Below are 13019 nucleotides of genomic sequence, written 5' to 3'. Positions count from 1 at the left end.
AGTGGATGTACCAATTTACATTCCCACCAACAGTGTAGGAGGGTTCCCTTTTCTCCACATCCTCTCCAGCATTAATTATTTGTACACTTTTTTTTTTTTTGCGGTACGCGGGCCTCTCACTGCTGTGGCCTCTCCCGCCGCAGAGCACAGGATCCGGATGCAGGCCCAGCGGCCATGGCTCACGGGCCCAGCCGCTCCACGGCATGCAGGATCCTCCCGGACCGGGGCACGAACCCGCGTCCCCTGCATCGGCAGGCGGACTCCCAACCACTGCGCCACCAGGGAAGCCCTTATTTGTACACTTTTTAATGATGGCCATTTTGTAAGGTGATACCTCATCGTAGTTTTGATTTGCATTTCTCTAATAATTAGCAATGTTGAACATCTTTTCATGTGCTTATTGGCCATCTGTATGTCTTCTCTGGAGAAATGCCTATTTAGGTCTTCTGCCCATTTTTTGATTGGGTTGTTTGTTTTTTTGTTATTGAGTTGTACAAGCTGTTTGTATATTTTGGAAATTAAGCCCTTGGAGGTCACATCGTTTGCAAGTATTTTCTCCCAGTCCATAGGTTGTCTTTTCATTTGGTTTATGGTTTCCTTTGCTGTGCAAAAGCTTATAAGTTTGATTAGGTCCCATTTATGTAGTTTTGCTTTTATTTCTATTGCCTTGGAAAACTGTTAATTATCTATTTTGTAATCTTGACTGGTCCAATAAAATGTTGCTAAGTGAGATTATTTGGGGAATGCTTTTGAATTAATAGATAAAAAATGATGGTATGTTTTCTCTTTTTTTTACTGAATGAAAGATTTTTTAAAGTTCTGTAGTGCTTTACAATTTTCAAAAGTTTCACACAGATGATTTCATATAATCCCATAATAACCCCATTTTTTTTTCCCCTCCTACCCCTCTCCTGCCCCTCCCTGCTTCCCTCTCCCCACTGGTAACCACTTGTTTATTCTCTGTATCTGTGTCTGCCTTTTAAAAAATTTTATTCACTAGTTTGTTGTATTTTTTAGATTCTACATATAAGTGATATCATATAGTATTTGTCTTTCTCTTATTTCACTTAGTATAATGCCCTCTAAGTCCATCCATGTTGCTGCAAATGGCAAAGTTTCATTCCTTTTTATGGCTGAGTAGTATTCGATTGTATATATATAACACATCTTCTTTATCCATTCATCTGTTGATGGACACATAGGTTGATTTCATACTATGGCAATTGTAAATAATGCTGCTATAAACATTGGAGTGCATGTATCTTTTTGAATTAGTGTTTTTGTTTTTTTCAGATATATACCCAGGAGTGGAATTGCTGGGTCATATGGTAGTTCTATTTTTAGCTTCTGAGAAACCTCTATACTGTTTTCCACAGTGCCTGTACCCATTTACATTTCCACCAGCAGTGTATGAGGGTTCCTTTTTCTCCTCATACTCACCAACATTTGATATTTGTGTTCTTTTTGATGATAGCCATTCTGACAGGTGTGAGGTGATACCTCATTGTGGTTTTTTAATCTTTTCATGTGCCTTTTGGCCATCTGCATTTTCTCTTTGGAAAAATTAAAAATTAAAAGATGGGTTGTTAGTATTTTTTGATGTTGAGTTGTATAAGCTGTTTATATATTTTGGATATTGACCTTTTATCAGCTGTATCATTTGCAGTATCTTCTCCCATTCAGTAGGTTGTCTTTTCAAACTATTTTGTCAATAGTTTCCTTTGCTGTACAAAAGCTTTTAAGTTTGTTAAAAAATCTTATTAATTTATTAATGTAGTTTACAAACTAATTTATGCATAGCCATAAAATTATTTTGAAATATATATAATCACTAAGTAACAACAGCTTCCCACCCTAAGTCTTTTTTTTAATTAAAAAAATTTATTTTATATTGGAGTATAGTTGATTTACAGTGTTTTGTTAGTTTCAGGTGTACAGCAAAGTGATTTAGTTTTTTTTATATATATATATATATATATATATTCTTTTTCAGAGTCTTTTCCCATGTAGTTATTACAGAGTACTGAGTAGATTTCCCTGTGCTATAGAGTAGCACAGGGACCTTGTTTGTTCGTTTTTTAAATTAATTTATTTTTTGGCTGTGTTGGGTCTTCGTTGCTGCGTGCGGGCTTTCTCTAGTTGTGGCAAGAGGGGGCTGCTCTTCGTTGTGGTGCATGGGCTTCTTATTGAGGTGACTTCTTTTGTTGCGGAGCACAGGCTCTAGGTGCACGGGCTTCAGTAGTTGTGGCATGTGGGCTCAGTAGTTGTGGCTCGCAGGCTCTAGAGCACAGGCTCAGTAGTTGTGGCGCACGGGCTTAGTTGTTCTGCAGCATGTGGGATCTTCCTGGACCAGGGCTCGAATGTGTGTCCTCTGCATTGGCAGGCAGATTCTTAACCACTGTGCCACCAGGGAAGCCCTATTTTTATTTTTTAATTTTTTAAAATTTATTTATCTATTTATTTGGCTGCGCCACACAGCTTTCGGGATCTTAGTTCCCAGACCAGGGATTGAATCTGGGCCCTCGGCAGTGAAAGCAGAGTCCTAACCACTGGACTGTCAGGGAAGTCCCTGTGGGGAATTTTTAAATTACTGATTCAATTTCATTGCTGGTAATTGATCTGTTCATATTTTCTACTTCTTCCTGGTTCAGTCTTGGGAAACTCTACCTTTTAAAGAATTTTTCCATTTCTTCTTGGTTGTCCTAGAAGTGAGATTATTTGGGGAATGGCTTTGAATTAATAGATTAAAAATTATGGCACTTTAGTAGCAATTTTTATATGTAAATGTATTCTAAAGAGAAATGTACTCTAAATAGATAGAGATGTTATTGGTAGCAGAGTAAATATTTCTCATAATTTTGAACACTTTATGCTTAACATGTTTCACTTGCAATTAAGTATTCAAAATCTCCTTTGTCTCCTATTAAATTGTCTCTCACCATTTGTGTTTCCTATACAGATTCTAAAATTCATTTTCTCTAGCACTGTTCTCTAAACACCCACCCCTATTTCTAGTTTTGAGTAAAAATCAATAATGTAAAACAGATAAAATTGCAACATGGCCCTCACTAAATCATAGTATCCTTCTCTGTGGTTATGTGAATTACACTTACTATTTATTATATATTAGAATCACTGGGTTTAAACAGTGAGTTTGTAGTCCTTTTTTGATTTGTTTTCTTGATTCCTAATACAGAGACTGCTTCTCAGTTTTTCTTTAATAAGAGATTAAATGAACTAGTTTTTCTTTTCTGCTTTGTAGATTTCTTGATAACCGGCTGTTTGCTACCTGCTCTGATGACACTACAATAGCACTATGGGATCTGAGAAAACTGAACAGCAAAGTATGCACTTTACATGGTCACACTAGCTGGGTGAAGAACATCGAATATGATACTAATACAAGACTCTTAGTAACGTCAGGATTTGATGGAAATGTCATTATTTGGGACACCAACAGGTTTGTGAATAGGAGGTCATGTTAGGATTTTGAACAACAAAAAAATGTTTTTAAGATGGTAAACAAATTCAGTGTTCTGTCTTAGCTCTCATATCTCTTTAGGAGAAAGAAACTGGCTTTGGGAAAAAACAATCAGAAAGTGATTCCATCTTGTTCCTTGCACTTAGTCACATATTGTGACTAAAACACTTGGAGAAAATTATGTGGAAAGGAGACCAAGTAATATAGTTAATGATGAAAACTGGTTTATAAGATGAGTTTCCTGAATTTAAGGAAAAGTATTTTTGTTATTATTTCCTTTGTGGAACTGAAATGTTTTTCACTCTTTGGTCCTTCAATTCTAAGTCTATTTTGTAATTTTTGCACTTTGTTTTCATGCATTAAAAGAGTGGTTTCTCAGTTGGAGTGGTACTGATCCTTAGGGGAATGTTTGGAAATAATGTGTAGTGCAGTTTTAGTTGTCACTACAGGAGAAGAGAGGAGGATTTCTACTGGCATTTAGTGAGCAGGGATCAGAGTTTCTAAACATTCTGCAGTGCATGGGACAGTTTGCACAGGGGACCAGTCATCCCATCTAAAATGTCACTAATGCCTGTGTTGTGAAACACTTCTGTAGAATATCTCCTTATAGAGAATTGAAAGAGTTGAAGTTTGGGAAATAATTATAATATTCCTGTTGCTAGCTTTGGTAAAATGACAATACAGTAATATACACCAGGAATGTTTCTGAAATATTCTTTTTAGAGCTCATATGTAAAACTAGGGGGATATTCTTAAAGATTTCTAGTTATTCATATTGTTTGAGCAAAGCATAGAGCTACTGATTATCTTTAAACTAAGACAAGCGTGTCTGTTTAAATTTAGGACTAATTATTTTTTAGTTTAGAAATAAAATTTGAATAGGAATATAAATAACTTCCAAATTAGTAGAAGGATAAAAGCTAAAAAATACAATCAATCCAATAGAGGCAGAGAAGAAGAGGGGAAAATCATTTTTTAAAAAAAAAACAGGCAAATTAGGAAGCACAAGAATATGATAGGCAGATAATGGAATATCAACAATTAGAATAAGTATATATGGACTAATGTAACCAGTTATTAGATAGTACTAGATGGATTAAAAAAACAGAAACAAACTCTATGTTCTTCATAAGTAGTATACCTAAAACATACAAACACAGAAAGTTTGAAAGTAAAATGATGGGAAAAAATAAAAGATAAATACAAATCAAAGAAAAATAGTTATATCTACATTAATAGCAGACAAAATAGAGTTTAAGGCATACAGCATTATTAGTGATTTTAAAAAGGTACTATATTAGAAGGTTTATTTCACTAGAACATAAAAATTCTTATCTTGTGTGTACCTAATAACATAGCCTCAAACCATAAAAAGCAAAAACAGACAAGAAAAAAGTGAGAATCTCCATCTCAGTGGAAAATATTAACATCATTCTCTCATTTACTAATAGATAAAATAGACCAAAAAACTAGTAAGTCTATAGAATATTTTAATAATATTAATAAGCTTGATTTAGTAGGCATATGTAGAATTCTGCTCCCAAATAGTGAATACATCCTCTAAAGCAAAGTTTGAACATGTACAAAAATTGAGCGTGTTCTGGACTACGAAGTAAGTCTCAACCAATATCAAAGAATTGTTATCACACAAACCATTTTCCCTGATCCCAGTACAGTTTAATGAACCACAGGTAAATAAAAATTCCCAGGTTTGGAGACTTATAAACTTACTTCCTAAATAATTAATGGATCAAAGAAAAAAATCATAGTGAAATCAGGAGATAGATAGACTAAAAATTAATGAACTAAACATCTTACTCAAAAAGTCTGAAAAAGATGATAAAAAAGAGTAACCCTGATGAAAGTAGATGTATGGAAATGATAAATATCTTTTTTTAAAAAAGCAGAAATTAATGAAATAGAAAATGAAATACAATAAAGATTTTTTAAAAGCCTGCTCTTCTCTGATAAGATACATTAAGGAAAAAAGAGGACACAATCTCAGCAATTAGAAAAGAAGACAATAAAAAATATAGCGTAAGATCACCTTTTGCCAATATACTTGAAAACTTTGATGAAATAGTTTACACAAAAAATACACCTGTGCAAAACTGATCAAGGAAGAAATAGAAAACCTGAAATAGACTTATTACCAGGACTGATATTTAACCATTATGCACTGGTTCAGCTGAAAAGGTTGTTAAAAGATTGAACTTCTTCCATACTAATTGATAAATAGTCACTGTCATGAATCATCCCCACGTGTCATATCCTGGCACCTTCTGGGTACCGTGGCACCTCTTCTAGAGATACTTTCCTCAAGATCTCTCCCTATGATCTAGTAGCTGAAGCCCCCCTTACATAGCAGAGTAATCGCAGGATCCAGTTCCAGCACTGCCACCTGCATCAGCTCTGGCTAGTTTTCATGCAGGGCTGTCACTTCTGCCTTAGCTATTAGAGAAATGAAAAAATCAATTAAAACCTATCTACTGGGACTTCCCTGGTGGTCCACACTCCCATGCAGGGGGCCTGAGTTCGATCCCTGGTTGGGGAACTAGATCCCACATATGTGTGGCAACTAAGAAGTCCGCATGCTGCAACTAAGACCCAGCACAGCCTAAATAAATAAATAATAATAATAAAAGATTTTTTAAAAAAAAGAAAGAAAAGAACCCGCATGCTGCAATGAAGATCCTGCACACAGCAACGACGACCCAGCGCCACCAAATAAGTAAATAAATAAATATTTTTTAAAAAAATACCTATCTACTAATAAAACAGCAGCCTGTCAATTTTACAGGTGACTTCTACCAAATATTACAAGAAACAGAACATTCCAATCTTATTAAACTGTTCAGATTCCAGAAAAATGGAATTCTTACCTCAGGTATGACCTTGATACACAAACTCAAAATGAAAGGTCAGTCTGTACTATGGATGTAGATGCGAATATTCTAAAAAAGGGAAATTGGATCCTGTAAGATATTAATCAAAATATCATGACCGGGCTTCCCTGGTGGCACAGTGGTTGAGAGTCTGCCTGCCGATTGCAGGGGACACGGGTTCGAGCCCTGGTCTGGGAGGGATCCCACATGCCGCGGAGCAAATGGGCCTGTGAGCCACAACTACTGAGCCTGCGCGTCTGGAGCCTGTGCTCCACAACGAGAGGCCGCGATAGTGAGAGGCCCGCGCACCACGATGAAGAGTGGCCCCCGCTCGCTGTAACTGGAGAAAGCCCTCACACAGAAACGAAGACCCAACACAGCCAAAAATAAATTAATTAATTAATTAATTAATTTAAAAAAATATATCATGACCAAGTTGGGTTTATTCTAGAAGTGAAAAGATTTATCAATAGAAATTCTATTAGTATAATTTATCACACCAGGTTAAATAGAAAAATCCATATGATTGTTTCAACTGAAGAATAAAATTCAACATTTGTTCATAAGTAAAAACAAAAGAAGGGACATCATTACCAACCTTATAAAAAAAAATAAAAGGATTACAAAGGAATACAATGAAAAACTCTATGGCAACAAATCAGACAACTTACATAAACAAATACCTACAGAATCATAAATTACTTAAACTGACTCCAGAGCAAACAGAAAGTCTATAGACCTACTGACCTACATAGCAAGTAAAGAAATTGAATTGGTTTAAAATTGAATTTTAGGGCTTCCCTGGTGGCGCAGTGGTTGAGAGTCCGCCTGCCGATGCAGGGGACACGGGTTCGTGCCCCGGTCCGGGAGGATCCCACATGCCGCGGAGCGGCTGGGCCTGTGAGCCATGGCCGCTGAGCCTGCGCGTCCGGAGCCTGTGCTCCGCAACGGGAGAAGCCACAACAGTGAGAGGCCCGCGTACCGCAAAGAAAAAAAAAAAAAAAAAAAAAATTGAATTTTAAAATCTTCCCACAATGAAAAGCTCAGGTCCAAAACGCTTCACTGGTGAATTTTACCAAACATTTACAGAATAAATAATATTAATCCTTCACAAACTCTTACAGTAAATAGAGGAGGGGAGAGCACTTCCCAACTCATTTTATGAGGCTAGTATTAATCTGATACCAAACCAGACAAACATCATTAAGAATAGAAAACTACAGGCCAATATCCCTCTCCCAAAAATTTGATAAAAGTCCTCAACAAAATATTAGCAAATCAAACCTAGCAAGATATATAAAGGATTATATGTCACAACCAAGTGGAATTTATTCCAGGAATATAGATAGGGTTGGTTTAACATCTAAAAATCAATGTAATACATCACATTAATAAAGGTCAAAGCCCATATATATGATCATCTCAATAAAGTCAGAAAAAGCACTTGACAAAATCCAACACCCATTTGTGATAAAACTAGGAATAATAGGGAACTTCCTCAACCTGATAAAGGACAGCTATGAAAAACCTACAGCTAAAATCATACTTAATGTTGAAAGACTAAATACATTCCCCCTAAGACTGGGAACAAGGCAAGGATGTCTGCTCTCACCACTTTTATACAACACTGTATTGGAAGTACAACTGCACTGGAAGTACAGACAAGAAAAATAACAGGCATGTAGATTGGAAAGAAGTAAAACTATCTTCATATGTAGAAGATATGATTTTATATATCAAAAATCTTGGGGCTTCCCTGGTGGCGCAGTGGTTGAGAGTCCGCCTGCCGATGCAGGGGACACGGGTTCGTGCCCCGGTCCGGGAAGATCTCACATGCCGCGGAGCGGCTAGGCCCGTGAGCCGTGGCTGCTGAGCCTGCGCATCCGGAGCCTGTGCTCCGCAACGGGAGAGGCCACAACAGTGAGAGGCCCGCGTACGGCAAAAAAAAAAAAAAAAAAAAAATCTTGAATTCACAAAACTACTAGAACTAATAAGTTCAGCAAGGTCATAAGATATACTAGATTAATATATAAAAATCAATTGTATTTCTATTCATAAGCAATGAACAGTCCAAAAATGAAGGAAAAAATTCCACTAATAGCATTAAAAAACAATAAAATACCTAGGAATGAATTTAACAAAAGAAGTACAAGATTTGTACGCTGAAAACTAGAACGTTGCTGTAAGAAATGTAAAAAGATATAAACGAATGGAGGGAGCATTCCATGCTCATGGATTGGAAGACTCAATATCATTAAGATGGCAATTCTCTCCAAATTAATCTATGGATTCAAGGCAATCCCTATCAGAATTCCAGCTGCCTTTTTTTTGGACAAATTGGAAGACTCACACTTCCTGATTTCAGAAATTTCTACAAAGCCATAGTAATCAATAGAGTGTGGTACTGGCATAGGATAGACGTCTAATATAAATTAAGGGAACAGAATTGAGTCCAGAAATCAACCCTTGTATTTATGATCAGCTGATTTTCAATAAAGGTACTAAAGTAATTCAGTAGTTCAGGAAAGGATAGTCTGTTCAACAAATGAAAGTGAAAAGAAAAACTACAGGATGGGATATGATATTTGTAAATCACATCTGCTAAAGGATTTGTGTCCAGAATAGATAAAGAATTCTTCTAACTCACTTATATGTATTCAGATAACCCAATTTAAAAATGGGCGAGATACTGACATAGACATTTCACCAAGGGTGATACACAAATGATTAATAAGCACCTGAAAAGATGTTTGACATCATTAGTCTTAAGGGAAATGCAAATTAAAACCAAAATGAGATACCACTTCACATCTAATAAGATGGCTTTAACAAAAAAGACAGCAACAAATATTGGCAAGAATATGGAGAAACTGGAACTTCATATATTGCTGGTAGGAATATAAAATGGTACAGCCATTTTAGAAAACAGTTTGACAGCTTAAAATGTTAAACACAGAGTTGCCATATGACCCAGCAATTCCACTTCTAGATATCTACCCAAGAGAAATGAATATATATGTCCACACAAAGAATGCTTATAATAGTTATTCATAATAGCAAAAAAATAGAACCAATCTAAATACTTATCAACTGGTAAAAGGATGAACAAGATGTGGTATATCGATACAATAGAATACTATGTGGTACTGAGAAGGAACAAAGTACTATTACGTGCTACAATATGGCTGAACCTCAAAAAAGTTAAGTGAAAAAGCCAAACCAAAAGACAACTTATTGTATGATTCTATTTATATGAAATGTCAGCAATAGGCAGGAAGTAGATTAGTGGTTATCTGTGGCTGGGAGTAGGAAAGGGAATGACTGCTAATGGGCAAGAGTGATTTTTTAGAGTGATGAAAATGTTCTAAAATTGGATTGTATTGATGACTAGATAGAAGGAAACTGATCAAAAGTAGGCACTAAAAACCTATAGCACATTTTTAAATGGTGAAACTTTAGACGTTTTCTCTATAAAATCAGGAAGGAGAACATGCTTGCTATTACTACTGCTGTTCACTATTGTTTTGGGTTGGAGGGAGGCAGGGTCCTAGTTGGTGCAGTAAAAAAAACAAGGATTGGAATATATTAGGATTGGAAAGGAAAAAATGAAACAATATCATTCTCAGATGATACGATTATCTGTATCAGGGGCTGGCAAACTTTCTATAAAGGACTGTGTAATAAATATTTTAGGCTTTGTGTGTTATATTTTCTCTGAGCAGCCATAGACAGTGCATGAATGGGTATGGCTATGTTCCAACAAACTTTTTATATAAAAACAGGCAGTGAGCCAGATTTTGCCCATAGGCCACAGTTTTTAGACACCTAGGGTCTATATAGAAAACTCTAGAAATTCTACTGACAGATTACCAGAATTAATTAGCGTTAACTAAGGTTGTTAGATATAAGATCAAAATGTAAAAATCAGTAGTGTTCCTATACATCACTACAAACAATTTAAATTTTTTTTAAGTACATAGTTTTTAGTAATTAAAAAATTTAGTTGGGGACTCCCCTGGTGGTCCAGTGGTTAAGACTCCATGACTCCACTGCAGGGGGCACAGGTTCGATCCCTGGTGGGGGAACTAAGATCATGCATGCCGTGTGGCACAGCCAAATAAAATAAATAAATAAATAAATAAAATAAATAGATAAATAAATAGATAAATAAATAAATGTTCTTAAAAAAATTTAGTTGGTACACAGGAATAAATTGCAACAGAAGATCTGTATAACTATTATGGAGAAAACTAAAATTTCATTTAAGTTATTGTAAGACCTAAATAGAATCTATGGATGAAAAGATTCCTCTAAAATTAAATATAAGCAAATTTTAAAATGAAGGGTATAAACTCATAAGATGGGGAAATAGGAAAGGAAGGAATGACAATAAAGTTTTAAAATCTGGAAGGCAGGAAGATGAGTGGCAACCGACTCAGCAACTCACTTAAACTTACTTACTAGTAAGTACAAGAAAGCTGAATCCTAAACTGGCAGTGGGAAAAAGTTAAGAACTTAAGAATATTTATACAAAATCCTCAAAAATCACAGTAACTGGCAACTCTCGGTACTCTGTAACAGAAAGGGTAGCTAAAATAAGGATTCAAATGAAAGATATTTAAGAACTTATATCTCCTCCCTTAATCCATACTGCTGGGCTATTTACCTCCTCGCATTTCAGCAGGAATTTTGAATTTTATTCTCTAAAGAGGTAAAATAGAGAATATCTGTATTAAAGGATGCCAGACACAGTTGAAGGCTTGGGTACCTTACCAAAATCAGGGGGATTAAGTGACCATATGCACACTGAATATTGAATTTAGAGATCCTCACAAGTTCTTTCCGTTAATGAACTAAAGGTACTGACATTAGGAGTTCCTCAAAAAATGGCTTCACCCTATTTAGTGAAGCTCAAGCCTACCCTTGCACTCAGAGTTCCCAGTCAGCTTTTTAGTTCCCCACTCTTAATTATGAGCAGACAGCCAAACATAATCAGACATTTGACAAAAGTTTCTATGAAAAGACTCACACAAATGGGGAGATATCTTGGAAAAAGTAGAGACTACATAGGGAGAAGAAAACTTAAAATTTTAAAAACCTATAAATATCCTCAGAGAGATAAGAAAAGTTATTGCATGCTTGAAGCACTGTATGCTGACTGAAGGATGCTACAGAAAAGAGAAACAGAGGGGACTTTTAAAGTACTGGTGTTGTTCTACCTCTTAACATGGGTGATGAATCACAGCTGTTCATTTTTCTTTAAACTCTACATATGTCTTATTTATGTACTTTTCTGTAGGGATGACAAAGTTCACAGTTTTAAAAATAGTTAATAAAATGGAGACTAAAAAACATAGGCAAGGAATAAAAATCTATTCAAAAGGTCATACAGATTTGAAATAGAGCCAAATAGAACTTAAAGAAGTAAGGAAATAGAACTATTGAAGTCTATAAAAACAAGTAGCAGACACAGCTTAAAAAACAGGTTAAGAAAGATATTGAAAAACCAAGATGGCAACATATGCAAATGAGGAGATAGAAAACATGAAAGAGCAGTTATTAGACAAGGAGAGTCAAATGGGAATGTTTCAGATATCTATCTAGAGCTCCAAAAAAATAGAGAAAATAGGTGAGAGGCAATATTGGAATAATGATGGAAAATTTTCCAGAATATATAAACAATATGAATCTTAAGATTTAGAAAGTCAAATGAATCCCAATGAAGATAAATGAAAAGAAATCCAAATTTACATGTCATAGTGAAACTGCAATACTCCAAAACAACGAGAAGATCAACCAAAGGAAAAAAAATTATCCAAAGTAACAATTCGACTGATAGTAGACTTAAAAATAGCAACAATAGAAGGCAGAACTCACTGGAATATTATCCTCAGTATTCAGAAAGAAATAACTATCAACCTAAAGTTATAGGCTCAGCTAAACCTTTAATCAAAGAGTGAAATAAAGATTTTCAGAACTATAAAAAGTGAGAGTTTATCTCAACAAAATTTTATTTAATATACTTCAGAAAGAACTAATAATCTTTAAAAAAAAGTTAGAGATGGAAGAAGGAATGGTGAGCAAAAATTTTTCGTATGTATAAGTCTGAGTGTACATCAAGTGTAAATTCTAGTTTGAAGGGCAAAAATATGACTATCACTGAATGCTTATATTTATGATAACTCTAGGTTTTGTTGGTTTGATTTCTTTTGTAGGTGTACAGAAGATGGGTGTCCACATAAGAAATTCTTTCACACACGTTTTCTCATGAGAATGAGATTAACACCAGATTGTTCCAAAATGTTGATCTCAACGTCCTCTGGATATCTCTTAATTTTGCATGATCTTGACTTAACCAAGTCTTTAGAAGTAGGCAGCTATCCCATTCTGAGAGCAAGAAGAACAACATCAAGTTCAGGTAAGCTTTCCTTTTTTGATTAAAGAAAGTTTTTTCTAAGTAATCTCAGACATGGGGATGGTATATGTTTCTATTCTGAGAATGACAGCAGAAAGAAGGGAAGAAAGTTAAAAGATATTCTTTGGAAAGCTCAGTAAGGAAGTATAATGATCTACATGTATCTCTGACATAGTTTTAATTTGTGCCTCTGTCTCACAAATGATATAGGAAGAATAACTTCTAACTCTAAAAAAAA

At 35.2% G+C, this 13019-nt stretch overlaps 1 protein-coding gene across 1 annotated transcript in view; it reads left to right on the top strand.

The window, feature by feature from the left end:
* The window catches only part of DCAF10 (DDB1 and CUL4 associated factor 10), a gene marked incomplete at its 5' end in the record, with an annotated part of 55010 nt that overhangs the window by 32545 nt on the left and 9446 nt on the right, over positions 1 to 13019 (top strand). The window contains 2 exons of the mRNA XM_082656163.1: positions 3263 to 3460; positions 12582 to 12784. Of these exons, the coding sequence (XP_082512289.1) occupies positions 3263 to 3460; positions 12582 to 12784 (401 nt within the window). The remainder of the gene's footprint in view (positions 1 to 3262; positions 3461 to 12581; positions 12785 to 13019) is intronic.

Source organism: Grampus griseus (assembly GCF_964374135.1).
Source record: "Grampus griseus genome assembly, chromosome: 6".
NCBI lineage: Eukaryota > Metazoa > Chordata > Mammalia > Artiodactyla > Delphinidae > Grampus > Grampus griseus.
This window is presented reverse-complemented; position numbering and strand designations above follow the sequence as displayed.